Source organism: Amblyraja radiata, chromosome 8, assembly GCF_010909765.2.
Source record: "Amblyraja radiata isolate CabotCenter1 chromosome 8, sAmbRad1.1.pri, whole genome shotgun sequence".
Taxonomy (NCBI): domain Eukaryota; kingdom Metazoa; phylum Chordata; class Chondrichthyes; order Rajiformes; family Rajidae; genus Amblyraja; species Amblyraja radiata.
In genome coordinates this window covers 56,526,864-56,543,790 of record NC_045963.1, presented here as the reverse complement: position 1 = coordinate 56,543,790, position 16,927 = coordinate 56,526,864, and the positions used below count along the sequence as shown (strand labels likewise).

The window sequence follows — 16,927 nt, the reverse complement described above, 5'->3', positions numbered from 1 at the left end:
GACAAGCTAGATGCAGGAAAATGTTCCCAATGTGGGGCGAGTCCAGAACCTGGGGTCACAGTCTTAGAATAAAGGGGAGGTCATTTAAGACTGAGGTGAGAAAAAACTTTTTCACCCAGAGAGTTGTGAATTTATGGAATTCTGTGCCACAGAGGGCATTGGAGGCCAAGTCACTGGATGGGTTTAAGAGAGAGTTAGATAGAGCTCTAGAGGTTAGTGGAGTCAAGGGATATGGGGAGAAGGCATGCACGGGTTATTGATAGGGGCGATCAGCCATGATCACAATGAATGGCGATGCTGGCTCAAAGGGCCGAATGGCCTCCTCCTGCACCTATTTTCTATGTTTCTAACAAAGATATGTACATGCGTTGGAAAATGTGGCCAATGCAATGGTAGATGAAGTTTGGAAAAGTTTAAATGTTGTACTATGGGAGGGCAAAGAATGCAGAAAATGCAGGATTCCAGAGCATTGAAGTACAGAGGGATCTTGGTGTTCAAGTCCACACTTTCCTGTAAGTGGCAACACAATTAAAGGTGTACAGCTTGGTTGCCTTCATTGGTTTGAGTGGTGAATGTAAAAATCGGAAAGTCATATTGCAGCTAGAAAGTCCTTCTGTAATGCATGACCAGAGCTGGAGACAATTTTTTTGAAGACGTGACCAAAATTATCGATGAGGGCAGAGCTGTAGATGTGGTATATATGGACATCAGCAAAGGATTCAACAAGGTTCCGCATGGTAGGCTGCTCTGGAAGATTAGATCGCATGGGATCCAAGGAGAGATAGCTGAATGGATGGAAAATTGGCTTCATGGAAGGAAGCAGAGGGTGATGGTCGGACTGGGGCCTGTGACTAGTGGTGCACCTCAGGGTTCTGTGCTGGACCTGTTACTGTTTTTCATCTACTGTATATCAATAGACAATAGACAATAGGTGCAGGCGTAAGCCCTTCGAGCCAGCACCACCATTCAATGTGATCATGGCTGATCATCCCCAATCAGTACCCCATTCCTGCCTTCTCCCCATTTCCCCAGACTCTGCTATCTTTAAGGCCCCTATCTAGCTCTCACTTGAAAGTATCCAGAGAACTGGCCTCCACCACCCTCTGAGGCAGAGAATTCCACAGACTCACAACTCTCTGTGTGAAAAAGTGTTTCCTCATCTCTAAATGGCTTATCCCTTATTCTTAAACTGTGGCCCCTGGTTCCAGACTCCCCCAACACCGAGCACCAACAACTTCCAGCACCGAGCCTTACGGTACCCCACTAGTCACTGCCTGCCATTCTGAAAGGGACCCGTTAATCCCTACTCTTTGAAAAAATTGGATGAGAACGTACAGGGCAAGATTAACAAGGTTGCAGATGATACCAAAGTGGATAGTTTTGCAGATAGTGAAGATGGTTGTGAATCCGTTCTTCAGACTGAAGAAACATAGAAAATGGGTGCAGGAGTAGGCCATTCGGCCCTTCGAGCCTGCACCGCCATTCAATATGATCATGGCTGATCATATTGAAGGGTCTCGACCCGAAACGAAGTCACCCATTCCGTCTCTCCAGAGATGCTGCCTGTCCCGCTGAGTGAGTTACTCCATCCAGCTTTTTGTGTCTATCTTCGCTGAGGACTTTTTTTGTTTGGCAGTTGGCCGCAGGGCAGTGTTGAGATCCTGGAAGCCTGCGTGAAGGAAGAGCTGCACACTCCCCACTGCGCTGGAGAAAGATCGCCGGCTGAGAAATGCAATAACACTGGCAACCTTTAGAAAATAGGTGCAGGAGTAGGCCATTCGGCCCTTCGAGCCATTCTACCCTTTAGCCGGGGGACAGGGACCGGGACGGGAATAGACGTGTTGATTGTGAGGATTAATGATCAGGATCAACGCATGAGCATGCTGATAGATAACCCAGTGGAGTCAGGTCAAGCTAATCCCGGGGATTGTTGATGAGTACACTAAAGGCATTGACAAGGATAAGCGCAGCCACCGTGGCGGCTCCGTGCAAGACTGGAGCGAGGAGCAACGTGCCCTGGGACACGGCGAGGAAGGCGCTGTGACCGGGAACCAGCAGGTAAGTATAAACGGATCGGAAGATGACCGCGGTTGCTTCATAGCCAAACGGCCGGAGTGCGGGGCTGCCCGTGTTGTTAAGGGGATTGATTATTTTATTCTCAATCAATCCTTCCACTTCCTCGAAAGTTTGCCGTTCGTCGTTGTCGCTCGTCCCCCTGCAGCTAATGAAGAGAGAATCCACCGACAGTTTCCTCTGCAACTCCCTCACGGTCAGGTGTTTTGCGGCCCGCTCGGGTTTCATCTCCTTCATGAAGGCGAAGGAAAAGTCGCGGTTGTACACCAGCACGTCCTGCCCCTCCGGCGGCGTACGGTCACCGAGGCAGGGGTCGCGGTTGTGGTCCGGCGAGGCGGTGCAGCAGAGAGCTGTCCACACTGTCCTGGGCACCGACACCTTGTTGTTGATCTTGGTCCTGGTGGGGTTGGCGGCGCCAGTCAGCAGGTACATGGTGCGGCCCGACTTGCGGCACACCCGCGACAACCTTTCCGCCACAGCCTCCACCTCCTGGTACCACTTCACGTTGGCGCCGTGCTCCTCGGGCACCGCGTTGGTCAAGGTGCAGGTAGCCGTCGAGCTCTCTTTGTCGTTCAGTGCGAAAGGGTAGAGATGTCCCCGGTCATACCCCGAATCCTGGTAATCTGCATCCGTCGCCTGCTTGGTGCTGCGAGCCTTTGTGCTGCTTCTCATATCATTGCCCGCATTTTGGTTGTCGATCTGTAATCAAAACATAATTGCCCATTATAACCCGAACGTTATACAAGCGGATACACACGAATTCCATAAGACATTTAGACATATATTAGATTAGCAAGGGTTGAGAGGGAAACTGGCCAAATGCAGGCATATGGGACGAGCCCAGATTACCAGTTGGGCTAAAGGGCCTGCTTCAATACTGTATAGCTCCTCTAACTCCATTGCTGGATTTGCCACGGTATGGAAGGCTATGGACTAAGTGTGGGTAAATTGGATTAGTATTACTAGTTGGCGTGGCCACGGTAGGCTGAAGGGCCGGACCGTATGATTCTATAAAGTACAGGACTGGGGGCTGGGAAACACCGCTATATAACATCAAGCAACCAGCTGGATTGTGAGCAAAAGAGCACTTCAGTGAATGAACTAATTTAATGTAGATCATTACGATGTGTTGCATTTTGAGAAGTCAAAACAGAGAGGAGGACCTTCATAATGAATAGCACGACTCTGGAAAGTGTTGCAGAGCAGTGGGATCCAGGAATAGGGTGATTTCACGAAAGGTCACTGGATCATAGATCCTCACCCACGTGACCGCAAAATCCAACTGGGGTACAAACGTCACTTCCAGTACATGTTATTGATGCTGGAAACGCGCACTTTCAAACCTGTTAAAAACCGCGAAAACGGCCCGTTTTTGAGCTGTAAATAACTGTGCCAGTCGGGGTGACCGTGAGGCACAGCTATCCTGCTTTAGAGTCCAGAAGATAAAGAAAAACGAAGGTAAAGACAAGAGAGCGCTGAAGGGGCAACAACAGCGGAAGTTGTTGGCCGTGCAGATATAAAGATCGAAAATATCGGGAATTATCGCGTTTGCTCACTGCATTTCATCAAAACATCAATAATGCCTTAGTTTTGATGAAATGCAGCGAGCAAACGCGATAAAATCCCGATATTTTCGATCTTTATATCTGCACGGCCAACAACTTCCGCTGTTATTTTCCCTTCAGCGCTCTCTTGTCTTTACCTTCGTTTTTCTTTATCTTCTGGACTCTAAAGCAGGATAACTGTGCCTCACGGTCACCCCGACTGGCACAGTTATTTACAGCTCAAAAACGGACAGTTTTCGCGGTTTTAACAGGGTTTGAAAGTGCGCGTTTCCAGCATCAATAACATGTACTGGAAGTGACGTTTGTACCCCAGTTACATTTTGCGGTCACGTGGGTGAGGATCTATGATCCAGTGACCTTTCGTGAAATCACCCTATACCGGTACCTAGTTCCCTGAACGTTGTGTCACAGAGATAGGGTGGTCAAGAAGGCTTATAGAACAATGGCCTTCAGTTAGGGTACTGAATATGCTGGGATGTTATGTTACAGTTGTACAAGACGTTAGTGAGGCTGCATTTGAAATATTGTGTTCAGTTTTGGTTACGCCGTTATAGGAACGTTGTTGTTAAGCTGGAAAGAATGCAGAGAAGAATTACGAGGTTGTAGCCAGGATTTGAGGGCCAGAGGTATAAGGAGAGGCGAGGACTTTATTCCTTTGGTATACTGGAGGCTGAAATGTTGAGCCAGGTCTATAACAATATTTTAAAGATATTAAGACATATACATGGATAGGAAATGTTTAGAGGAATATGGGCCAAATGTAGGACATGCATAGCTGGGGCATCTTGCCCAACATGGGCAAGTTGGGGTGAAGGGCATCTATGTGTGTTGTATGACTCTATGAACGTAACTGTGGCAAAAGCAGAACCAGGTTGCTGGGTAAAATTAAATGTCTCCCTTGTCACTTGATATTCATTTACTCATCATCTTCACATAGATCATGGAACAGGAAAATGTCAATTAGTTCCTCGAAGGTACACAAAAAAGCTGGAGAAACTCAGCGGGTGCAGCAGCATCTATGGAGCGAAGGAAATAGGTAACGTTTCCGGCCGATACCCTTCTTCAGACATGGACGTCCAGTCACTCTACACCTCATCTTCACCATGAACGTCCAGTCACTCTACACCTCCATCCCCCACCAGGAATTCTTGAACAATTAGTTCCTCGAGCCTGCTCCGTATTCCTTACTAGTCCTCAATATTCCTTCTCTCCAGAGATGCTGTCTGTCCCGCTGAGTTGTTCCAGCATTTTGTGTCTACCGGCACTCAATAAGTTGGCTGATCCAATCTTGGCCTCAACACAAATTCCATGTTGCCTCCCCACACTTCTTGCAGCTTAACTATCCATCGGTGTCCACCATGAACATATTCAATGGTTCCGCCCTCACAGCTCTAGTTCTGGCCCAACTGCCCAACCCATCATCCCAGCAAGCCATCTAGTGGAAATTATCCGCATTGCCCTCAATGCGAGTGCATTCTTGTTTTTATGTGGAAGCCAAAAATGTTTGCAGACTCCGTGTGAGTTCAGCAAAACGTTCCTATTTATAACCCACGCCCTTGCAGAAGCATATTGGGTGCGTGTAAATACTAGATCGTGGTCTTAATACTAGAATACACTGAGCAATAGTTCTGAGAACCGAAGGTAGACAAAAATGCTGGATAAACTCAGCGGGTGAGGCAGCATCTATGAAGAGAAGGACATATTTCCTTAGCTCCATAGATGCTACCTCACCCGCTGAGTTTCTCCAGCATTTTTGTCTACCTTCGGTTATCCAGCTTCTGCAGTTCCTCATTAAATAAGTTCTCAGAACGGATCCGTTTCACTGCGGTCCAGAGACGGAAATCCGACTTCCTTGCGGGTGGATCTGTCCTTAATTAGGCTCCACACTGACTGATGTGATGTCTGTAAAAATAATCTCCAGTTCAGGAATGCGCGGTAAATTGCGGGGATTGCCCGGTGCCCGTTGAAGGATTAAAAAAAAAGTTACACAAACTTTCGCTTGGGGATAAAAAAGTACCTCCCATGTTATCGGCGAGTTGGAGCAGGCACCGGCGTGAGAAGAATGCACTTAAGGTTCAGCTTCCTCCGGGTTTGATCCGGGACGTTATAAAACTCTAGCTAACATGCCCTTCGAGTTGATGTTTAAACTGGGACCCTGGTCACTGTTTGGGACAGAGGAAGTGACACCTCGAAGCAAGTAGCCAGGCTTATGACAGGTTTACCTGCGGTTCGTGAAACCAAGGACTGGGTCTGTAAGCTTCGCTCTCTCCCATGGAGCAGGGGTACCTGTAGGCGGAGTACACCGGGATCCGCACGTCTGTCCGGTACAGTGTGGCGAAGTGATAGTGGTTCTTGAAGCGCTGACAGATCCTGAGCCGGCTTCTGCCGAGGAATCCCTGCGGCGGGATCTTGTTCTGAAAGAACCAGCCACACTCCTTGAAATCCTGCACCACTTTGCCCCGCACCGTCTCGGGGTAACCGGCCGCCCACACCAGGGACAAGAGGAGAACGGGCGCCACCATGTCTTTCCCGGTTTAAAAAAATGCCTTCCGCCGTTCCTGTCTTGTGCTGCATTGGCCAATATATGACCCCACTTCCTCTGGTGTTACCACAGCTGACGATAAATGTCCCTCCCTCCCCAAAGCACTCAATCAAGGGACAAGGGACAAGGGACAACTGCTTCTCAAACCAAAGTCCCCGTTCTCTATGGCGGATTACTGTAAGATTTAACTGTCCCTCCTTTAAACCTCCATTTAGACTAGTGGGGAAAGGTTATTCGACCAGCGATCACCCCGTACACCAGCTCTACCCCACACACGAGGGACAATTTACAATTTTACCAAAACCAATTAACTTATAACCCTGGTACACAAAAATGCTGGAGAACTCAGCGGGTGCAGCAGCATCTATGGAGCGAAGGAAATAGGCAACGTTTCGGGCCGAAACCCTTCTTCAGAACTTATAACCCTGTACGTGTTTGGAGTGTGGAAGGAAACCAGAGCACTCGGACAATCCCCACGCAGTCACGGGGAGAACGTGTAAAGTCCATACAGACAGCAGCCGTAATCAGGATCGAACCTGGGTCTCTGCCACAATAAACTGTGCCAACCATTTTATTTTATTTCCGTAGAACATTCCGTCCATGTAGACTATGCCGAATCACAAGGCAACACACATTCCACATTCATTTTTCATGTGACCTATTCTGCCTACATTTCTATGAACTCCCCTGATTCCACAACTCACCCACACACCGGTGCGGTTCACTGCAATCCCACGCCTTTGTTACGAGAGAGGATATCGGCGCACTCGGGGGAAACCCACACGGCCACAAGGAGAACAGGCAGACTCCACACAGACAGCGCTCGAGGTCAGGATCGAACCGGCTCGCCGCTCCCTGGCGCTGTGAGGCGGTGGCCCTCCGTTCTGCCCCATATGCCCCCCACCCAGCCACCTTCTCTCCTCTCAACAACAGTTTCCCTTTGTAACCCCCCCCAACAAACAGGAGTCCTAACAGGCCTTTTGACCCCTCCACCTTTCTCCAACAGGGTGGCATTCAGCCGCTGCCACTTTCCCGTACTATCCTCAAATCCCTTGATTTCCACCCATATCCAGACATCTATTTATCTCAGTTGAATGGAATAATAGAGCCACAGTCATATGGCACAGAAACAGGCCCTTCACACAATGCATCCATGCCAGCCAAGATGCGCCTATAAACTAATCCCACTTAGCCGCACTTGGCCAGTATTCCTTTAAATAAAAAAAATCCATAAAGTGCTGGCGTAACTCAGCAGATCAGGCAGCATCTCTTGAGCACCTGAATGGACAACATATCATGTCAGGACCTTTTTATGGCCTAACCGTGGTAGTATGGAGAAAGCTAGCAAGGAGGTGGGGGCAGGACAAAACCTGGCAAGGATACATGGAAGAAATGGATTTTGGTTTATACCAAAGATGGACACAAAGTGCTGGAGTAACTCAGTGGGTCAGGCAGCATCTCTGGAGAAAAAGGATGGGTGACATTTTGGGTCAAGATCCTTCTTCATACTGAATGTAGGAGGGGGGTGGCAAAGAACTGGAGGCAAGAAAAGACCAGGACCAATCTGGGCCGGCAAAAAAAATGGTAGACCCACTGTTGGCTATGGGAGCTGTGAGCTCAAGAGGGATACAATGTGGTGAACAGTTGAACTGGTTAAACAACTAGGGCAGAGGACGGAGGCAAGGGGAAAGGGGATTATTAATAGAAGTTACTTAAAAATGAGAGAATTCAATGTTCATACCACTGGGTTGTAAGCTACCCAAGCAAAAATATGAGGTGCCGTGCCTCCAATGGAGGAGGCCCAGGACAGAAAGGTCAGTATGGGAATGGGAATGGGATGGGGAGTTGAAATGTCTGGCAACCAGGAGAACGTGTCGCCCTCGGTGGACTGAGCACAATTGTTCATCAAAACAGTTGCCGAACCTGTGTTTGATCTCGCTGAAGTTTAAGGAGCCCACATCGGATGCAGTAGATGAGGTTAGAGGAGGTGCTGGTGAACCTTAGTCTCATCTGAAAGGACTGTCGGGGTCCCTGGATAGAGTCGAGGGAGGAGGTATAAGAACAGGTGGTGCATCTATTGTGGTTGCGGAGGAAAGTCCCTGGGGAGTGGGTGGTCAGACAGAGGAATTGTGAGTAAGGTATAGCATCTTTAGCATGAGAGAGAGAGAGAGAGAGAGTATGTGAGAGAGAGTGGCATTTCAATGACATGAAATGTAGACAGAGCAATCAGGGGAATTAGAGGAGGGCACCACTAAAAGGGGAATTAGAGGAGGGCACCACTAAAAGGGGAATTATAGGAGGGCACCACTAAAAGGGGAATTAAAGGAGAGCACCAGTAAATGGGGTTAGGAGAGAGCACCAGTGAATAGAGAATATGTCAGAGCAGGGAGTGTCAGTGAGAGATAGAGGGTGTCAGTGAGACGGACGGAGTGTGTCAGCGAATGAGATGGAGTGCATGTTAGATGGGATATAATGTTGAGCGAGATATGGTGTCAGAGAGTGATAAAGTGTCAGTGAGAGAGATGGTGTGTCAGTGACCGAGAGAGATGGAGGGTGTCAGTGAGCCAGAGAGAGATGGTGAGTGGGTGAGAGAAATGGAACGTGTCAGTGACAAAGATATGGAATGTGTCAGTGAGTGAGAGAGGGACGGATTATGTCAGTGAGAGAGAGAGTGATATGTAGAGATACAGTCACTGAGGGCAATGTGGTGTGAGTTAGTGAGAGAGATTGTCAGTGAGAGTATCAGTGAGAAAGAGAGTGCATCAGTGAGTGAGCGATAAAGTGTGTCAGTGAGTGAGAACAAATGGGGTGTGTTGGTAAAAGAGAGACGGAGAAAAAGAGAGTTAGAGAGAGAGAGGGAGAGAAAGAGAGAGAGAGAGAGAGATAAAGAGGGAGAAAGAGAGAGAGATGGATTGTGTCAATGAGATAGATGGTCATTGGAGTTTGATAGTGGAAGAGAGAACGAGAGAGAGAGAACGAGAGAGAGAGAGAGAGAGAGAGAGAGAGAATGAGAGAGAGATAACAAGAGAGATAATGAGAGAGAGACAGAGAGAGACAGAGAGAACCGATAGAGCGAGAGAGAGACGATATAAGATAGAGACTCTCACTCTCTCTATCTCTCTCGTAGCGATCTCTCCCTCTCTCTCTCGCTCTCGCACTCTCTCCTCTCTCTCTCGCCCCTCTTCTCTCTCTCCCTATCCCGTCTCTCTCGCTTCTCGCCCTCTCTCTCTCTCTCTCTCTCTCTCTCTCTCTCCCTCTCTCCCTCTACCTCTCACTCTCTCTCTCTCTCTATCTATCTCCCTCTCTCCCCTTTCTCTATCTCTCTCTCTCTCTCTCTCTCTCTCTCTCTCTCTCTCTCTCTATCTCTCTCTCTCTCTCTCTCTCTCTCTCTCTCTCTCTCTCTGTCTAGGAGAGGTGTTTCAGTGAGAGAGATAGTTGGAGTATTTCAGTCAGTGACATGTATTGTGCAGTGTATAAGGAGGGACGGAATATGTCAGTGAATGAGTCAGTGAAAGTCAGATAGAGAGATTGAGTATCAGAGGAACAAGAAGAATATTAACAGTAGTGAATATTAGGGAGCTCGCAACATTTTCAGTTTTTATTTCGGAGTTGCGGCATCTGCGGGATCATGAAACCCATGTGATCACAAGGAGAACGTGTAGACTTGACACGCAAAGACAGCACCCAGGGTCTGTATCGAATTGAGGAATTAGGGGCAAGCACCAGTAAATGGACAATTCAAGGAGGGCACCAGTAAATAGGATTTTAGAGAACACCTGTAAATGGGGCATTGGGGGAGGGCACCAGTAACTGGGGAATTAGGTGAGGGCAACAGCAAATGGTGATTATGGGAGAACACCAGTATAGGGAGATTATGGGAGAACCAGTAAAGGGGGAATAACACAAGAGCAGGGGTGTCAGTGAAAGAGAGAGACGGAGTGTGCCAGTGAGAGAGATGAAGGATGTCAGTGAGAAAGATGGTGTGTCACTGAGAAATGGATTCAGTTAGAATCGGAGGTGCAGGTGAGGTGCTTGTGCAGGATTCCCAAAAAGTTAATCTGCAAGTCGAATCGGTAGTAAAGAAAGCAAACTCAATGCTACATTTATTTCAAGAGGGCTTGTATACAAAAACAGGGATGTAATGTTGAGGCTCTATAAGGCGCTGGTAAGGCCACATTTGGAATATTGTGAACAATTTTGGGCACCATATCTGAGGAAGGATGTGCTGGCTCTGGAGAGGCTCCAGCAGAGGTTTACAAGAATGATCCCACGAATGAGTAGGTTAACCTATGATGAGTGTTTGTCGGCACTGGGCCTGTACTCGCTGGAGTTTAGAAGAATGAGAGGGTACCTCATTGAAACATACAGAAGAGTGAAAGGCTTGGTCAGAGTGGATGTGGAGAGGATGTTTCCACTAATGGGAGAGTCTAGGACCAGAGGTCATAGCCTCATAATTAAAGGACGTTCTTTTAGGAAGGAGATTCTTTAGAGGAAACATTTCTTTAGTCAGAGGGTGGTGAATCTGTGGAATTCTTTCCCACAGAAGGCTGTGGAGGCCAAGTCAGTGGATATTTTTAAGGCAGAGATAGATAGATTCTTGATTAGTTCAGTTATCAGAGATTATAGGAAGAAGGATGGGGAATGGGGTTAGGAAGGAGAGATATGTCAGCCATAATTGAATGGTGGAGTAGACCTGATGGGCCGAATGGCCTAATTTTACTCCTATTCCTTATGACATGAAATGGACCCTTTTGCCCAACGACCATGCCAACCAAGATGCCCATCTAAGGCACGAACAAGGTCTACGAATGTTCCTGCTACATAGAATCATGTAACAGGGGGAAATACCATCAGATCCACTGAATCCATGCTGAGCTGTCAGTCCATTTTCAGGATTTCCCCACAGGTTTAAGTAGTGGATTGCCACAGCCACAAAATGCCTCAAGGATACTCTCGACTAATCTGGGGATAGCTGATTAACGCTTTATGAATGCAAGTGGTGATTTTCTCATAAAGGAGCCAATTTGCGCCAGTTGTTGTAAAGGAAAAGAGCAATAGTTTGGATGAAACTACAGTTCCCGGCAAACACTGGAATGCTAACAAACCACCATTTCAGGTTCAAAGCGACATCCCATGTAAAAAGGGGTGATGTCATCCGGCGCAATGCAGTGTTTTGTTTGCCTCCGCCCTGGCCACCTGACAGCGAGCTGTTGTGTCCCGATTTGAGAGCGGTTTGCATCGGGTGGGAAACGTCTCCGTTAAACTCCCCTCCAGTCTGAGCTGTGAATGACTAGTCGCGGTGGCCAAGGACCAGGGCAGAGACAACGACTGCTCTCTCTCTATCTCTCCATCTCTCATCGAGATAGGAAGCAGCACTGAACGAGGCAGCATCTCCCACTGGCCCGGCAGCGCACAGCTCGATCTTCAGCAAGGAGATGAAGCTCACTCAGGGGCCCGCTGGTCTGCTCTGGTTCCTGCTCTTCCATCTCCGGACGGTGGGTGGGAAAGTGGTCAATGATTTCCAGGAATGCAGCTGGTTCTTCCAGGGTAAGGTCCCACCCCAGGGATTCGAAAACAACAGCTCGGACAACCTGGTCAGGATCTGCCAGAAATACAAGGACCACTATCATTTCGCTACGTTGTACCGGACGGACCTGCGGACCCCGGTCTATTCCGCCTACAGGTATCCCTGCTCCATGGGCGAGGAGGAAGAAGCTCACAACCCCAGTCCGTGGTTTCACGAACCGCAGGTAAACATGTCCCCGACCTGTCTGGTCACATTTCTGAAAGAACAAAGGGAAAAAAAAACGTTCCGATCGAATCCACGTCAAACATGACATCCACAAATTAACAATCAAAATACCAGGGGATTGGGGTAGAGAAGTTAAGGATAAACTCCGCGCTGCCTTCGTTATCGGAGCTGACAGATTTAAGATTACTCTCATAAGGGGAGTTGGTCGGTGTCTTTACAGGGTGAGCTTTTGTTATTCGAGCAGGTGCCGTACGAAAGGCAGTACAAGTGTCATCCCAAAGAAAATTGGATCAATAATTAAAAAGGAAAAAAAAATGCAGCACATTGGAGAGGGGGGTGGGGGGTGGGGAGAGAAACTGGGACTAAATGGTGGGTCGATACAACGATAAATAATGAATGAATTTAAAAAAAGTTAATTACAATTGGCAATTAATTGTGAAACAGGTTTTTGTAGCAAATTAATGAAATTAATAGTGCAGTGATTCAAGAGTATGTCCAGCACAGTGGGGAGATGTGTAGGGAGGAACTGCAGATGCTGGTTTTACACCTAAGATAGGCATAAAATGCTGGAGTAACACAGGCAGCATCTCAGGAGAGAAGGAATGGGTGACGTTTCGGGTTGATACCCTTCTTCAGACTGAAACGTCACCCATTCCGTCTCTCCAGAAATGCTGCCTGTCCCGCTGAGTTACTCCAGTTTTTAGTGACTATCTACAGTGGGAGATGTGTGGGAAGTAACTGCAGATGCTGGTTTACACCGAAGACGGACGCAAAACGACACAGGCAGTGTCGCTGGAGAGATGTCACCCAATCCTTCTCCCCAGAGATGCTGCCTGTCCCGTGTAGTTATTCCTGCATTTTGTGTCTATCTACAGTGGGGAGATGACTGGCCATCGTAGAACATAGAACAGCACAGCACAGGAACAGGCTCTTCGGCCCACACTGTCTGTGCTGAGCAGAATGCCAAGAAAACGTAATCTCCTGCCGTCAAATGACGTATACACCTCCATTCCCTGCATACCCATGTGCCTTTCTAAACTGCTCCTAAATGCCACAACCATTTCTGTCTTCATCACCACTGGCAGCGTGTTCCGGAGACCCACCACCCTCTGTATAAAAAAAACATTCCCCACGCATCATCTTTAAACTTTCACCTTAAAGCTATGCCCTCTAATATTATATGTTTCCACCCTGGGCCCTGGGTTATGTCTACGCTGTCCATGTCCCTCATCATTGTGTACACTCCCCTCTGGTCTTCCCTCAACTCTAGCATTCCAGAGAAAACAAGCCAACTCTGTCCAACCTCTCCTCATTGCTAATGCCCTCTAATCCAAGCATTACTCAGGTGAACCTCCTCTGCACCCATTCCAAAGCCTCCACATCCTTCTGGTAACAGGGTGACCATGAAATTGTCCAAATGCAGCCTAACTAAAGTCCTATAAAAAGGCATCCTGATTTCCTGATTCTTCTATTCAATGCCCCGACAAAAGAAGGCAAGCACACCATATGCCTTTTCTATCTATTCTATATCACCATATTCTATCTATTTGTGTTGTCACTTTCATGGAGCTACGTACTCAAACCCCAAGATCTCTCTGTACATCAATGCTGCTAAGGGTCTTGCCATTAATTGTATACTTTCTTCTTACATTCAATCTCCCAAACGGCAACATCTCATATTTGCTTGGATTAAACTCCATCTGCCATTTTTCCATCCACATCTGTAGCTGATCTATATCCCATGGTCACAGACCTCCAACCCGAGTAACACCCTTCCACCTCAACCCTTTGTCTTCTATCAGTAAGCCAGTTCTGAATCTATAAGACCAAGTCACTGTGAATCTCATGCATCTTAATCTTCTGGATCAGCCTACCATGGGGGACTTTATCAAATGCGTTACTAAAATCCATGTAGACAACATTCACCACCCTATCCTCATTGATCACTTTCATCAATAAAACTCAATCAAGTCAGTAAGACAAAGCTATGCTGGTTGTTTCTAATTAGCTTAATCCCTTCCAAATGAGAGTAAACCCTATCCCAAAGACTCCAGTCTAATAACTTTCTTTCCATTACCATCATCCATCTATGGTCTCCAGTATGGGCCTGGCATTTGTTGCCCAACCCCCCCCCCCCCCCATGAGTGTGCACACTATATAAGTAGATTGTGAGGCCGAATGTTTCAGTTTAGTCTATAGTCACGTGTAACGAGGTACAGTGAAAAGCTTTTGTTTCATGCTACCCATTCAGCGGAAAGACAATACATGATTACAATCGAGCCATTCACAGTGTACAGATATGTGATAAGGGAATAACGTTTAGTGCAAGGCAAAGACAGTAAAGGGGAGATTTAGAAGATCACAGTTAACATAAGAAATATAGGAGTGGAGATTAAAAAGTGTGGAGGGATTGTAATATATGATTGCAGATCTGCTTCTATGGCTAGTACACAAATAATCACGTGGCTTGGGCACCATTTTGATAGTAGGAATGTTTCTTATCTTTGGATGATGTTGGTTTCAGATCGATGATCTAAGTTTACCGGATGAGATGGTGAACAACATAAATTCTCATGGTGAACTGCAGGCGTTGAACTCAGACTATGAGGACGAAGAGTACCAACGAGGACATATGTATCCATTCAGTCTTAACAATAAGACAAGTGCCACAAGCACCTGCACACTTACCAATGCAGTCCCCATGACCCAGGGGGACAACATGAACTGGTACCATGAGGCGGAGGCTGTTGTTGCAAAGCTGGCGAGAACATGCCATAAATCCGGCCGGTTGATGTACCTGGTGACAGGATCTGCCAATCCCACAGAGAAGAAACTGAAGAACAGGGTTTCAATACCGGGATCGGTCTGGACAACCTTCTGCTGTACCTTCCCGCAGGATCAGAATAACGACCCCTGTCAGAGTAGCCCCGTGAATGAAGAATTGGAAGGAGAGCACGAAGTGACGTACGACAAAGACTTTTCTTACGCATTTATGAAAGACTTGGAGTCTGAGGCAAAACCAGAATATCTAACAGTGTCGGAGGTTCAGCATAGACTGGGTGTGGACAATATCTTCAACGGCTGTGGTACAGATAGCCAAGATGAGGGAGAGATTTCTAAAGAGATAGAAGAGCTGATAAATCAAATTAAAATGAATATAGATGGTCAGGAGATAAAAGAAGACATTGTACCACAAATGCCTTCAGAAGATAACATTGCAACTGATGATGATGACTTGGTGATGAAACAAAATGAAACCCCAATGGAACAGACCAGGGAAGAGATTAACGAGGCCATTTCGCCATCTATCATAAACATACTGTTGGCTCCCTTTGAAATGTTTGCCAACGCAACAATGACCTTGGCCCATCTCGTTGCAGCTGTTCTCCGAGTTTTCCAAGTTTTGGCAGTAACATGTTTAAGGATTCCTTACGGGATCATCTACGACAGTGCCAGCTGTCTCGCCATCATGGCTAAATATTTATTTGTCACGGTCTTCTCAGTTCCACAAGATCTCTTGAGCATTATGTTCAGCATTGCATCAGACACTGCTAATGCCATCTCCTGTGTTGGCAGGTTGTTCAAATATCTTGTCAGAATTTTATAAATGTTTGTGCAGAGACTGGTGGTTTGTGAAGGGTTTGACTTTCATATGGAGAGACTGTTTGTCAATCGGTCCCAACTTCCAGGGGTCACTGATGATCACTACGACAGGATTCTACTCTTGACGAGTAAATGAAATACTATCCTTAGCCTTCACGTATAGCAGGAAGATTTTCTTCAGTTTTAATATTGGTTGACATATACCCCTCGCTAATATGGATTATCTAATCATTGGAGTGCTGTTTGAGAGCTTGTTGTGTTCAAAGTGGCTGCTGCATAACATATATCTCAACGAGGACTACACTTCATATCTCTGTTATGAAACATTAACAATGTTCTTTCTCTTTCCGCAGATGCTGCCTGGCCTGCTGGGTTTTCCAATAATTTCTGTTTTTAGTTCGCACATCAAGCATATGCAGCATTTGCTTTGGTGTGCGTCACAAATATTTAAAATTGATTGTAAAGCAAATGGGAACATCCTAGCAACATCAATCTTCCAGCATTTAAGTTTACAGCGCATGGAGTTTCATTATTAAATTACTGCAAGGGAGAGTCTCTGAAGGGAATATTAAATTAATTATTCGCACTGATTTGTGAAACCCATGCGCTTATCTACATGGCTAACTAATTTATTTCGGGAAGGATTGGGAAAGTAATTGTGAGGGTCTTGGTTCCTCTCAGCTGGCCAGCTTGTTCATGAAAAATTAATGCTTAGGTCAAAGCCCTGTGTCGACTCTGTCATCTTACAATAATGAAGAGTAGTTAACCATTCAAAGACACTTATCTTCATTCAGACAAAATTTTGCTCCGACTATAGAAATATCAGAATGGTCAAAGAGGTTGGTCTTAGGAAAAGGTAGATAGGTTTAGGAACCTTTACCTATAATAAGGAAAGGGTCAGAGGTACATGGCACACACAGTCCTAAGTGGGAAATATATTGCCATTGCTTCACTGTCACTGGGTCAAAATCCCAACAGCTATATGGGAGTGCTTTTACCAAAAGAACTGCAGCAATTCAATGAGGTGGCTCTCTGTTACTGCCTCAAGGTCAGCTGTGTACAGACAATAACGCTGGCTTTGCCAACAACACTCATCGCTCGAGAACAAATACTACACATAAGTGTTTAAGGGAAGGTTTCTGAATTTCATCAAGCAAGAAGAAACATTATACATCAAAGTCTCGGCAGCTAGCGTCAGAGACTCTGCAACATGTGGCTGGATATTACTGCATGCCAGGCTGCTCAAAAGGAACAAAACACTTATGAGCATGAAACACATAATTCAAACTGTGAAACTTAGATTTAATAATTGCTATAACAGCATTATTTTGAGAATAACGAAGAAAGTGGATAAGTGCTGACAAATTCAAAACGCAAAGAGATGGATATTTG

At 46.6% G+C, this 16,927-nt stretch overlaps 2 protein-coding genes across 2 annotated transcripts; one reads left to right on the top strand and one right to left on the bottom strand.

Moving 5' to 3' along the window:
- Positions 1-1,538: 1,538 nt before the first annotated feature.
- On the bottom strand, positions 1,539-6,218 carry LOC116976254 (endonuclease domain-containing 1 protein-like). The gene is made up of 2 exons (XM_033025965.1): positions 5,861-6,218; positions 1,539-2,772 (listed from the first exon to the last, which is right to left on the bottom strand). The coding sequence occupies exons 1-2, from the start codon at positions 6,158-6,160 to the stop codon at positions 1,915-1,917; spliced, it is 1,158 nt and encodes a 385-aa protein (XP_032881856.1). The 5' UTR covers positions 6,161-6,218; the 3' UTR covers positions 1,539-1,914.
- Positions 6,219-11,306: 5,088 nt separating this feature from the next.
- On the top strand, positions 11,307-16,025 carry LOC116976253 (endonuclease domain-containing 1 protein-like). Its single transcript, XM_033025964.1, has 2 exons — positions 11,307-11,930; positions 14,457-16,025. Exons 1-2 carry the CDS (start codon positions 11,616-11,618, stop codon positions 15,537-15,539), a joined length of 1,398 nt encoding a protein of 465 aa, XP_032881855.1. The 5' UTR covers positions 11,307-11,615; the 3' UTR covers positions 15,540-16,025.
- Positions 16,026-16,927: the final 902 nt, after the last annotated feature.

Excerpts from the sequence above, each read along its gene's own strand:
- LOC116976254 (XM_033025965.1), bottom strand. The coding sequence starts at position 6,160 with ATGGTGGCGCCCGTTCTCCTCTTGTCCCTGGTGTGGGCGGCCGGTTAC. Across the intron at positions 2,773-5,860 it reads CTTGGTTTCACGAACCGCAG|ATCGACAACCAAAATGCGGG; the intron begins GTAAACCTGTCA and ends TTTTGATTACAG.
- LOC116976253 (XM_033025964.1), top strand. The coding sequence starts at position 11,616 with ATGAAGCTCACTCAGGGGCCCGCTGGTCTGCTCTGGTTCCTGCTCTTC. Across the intron at positions 11,931-14,456 it reads CGTGGTTTCACGAACCGCAG|ATCGATGATCTAAGTTTACC; the intron begins GTAAACATGTCC and ends TGTTGGTTTCAG.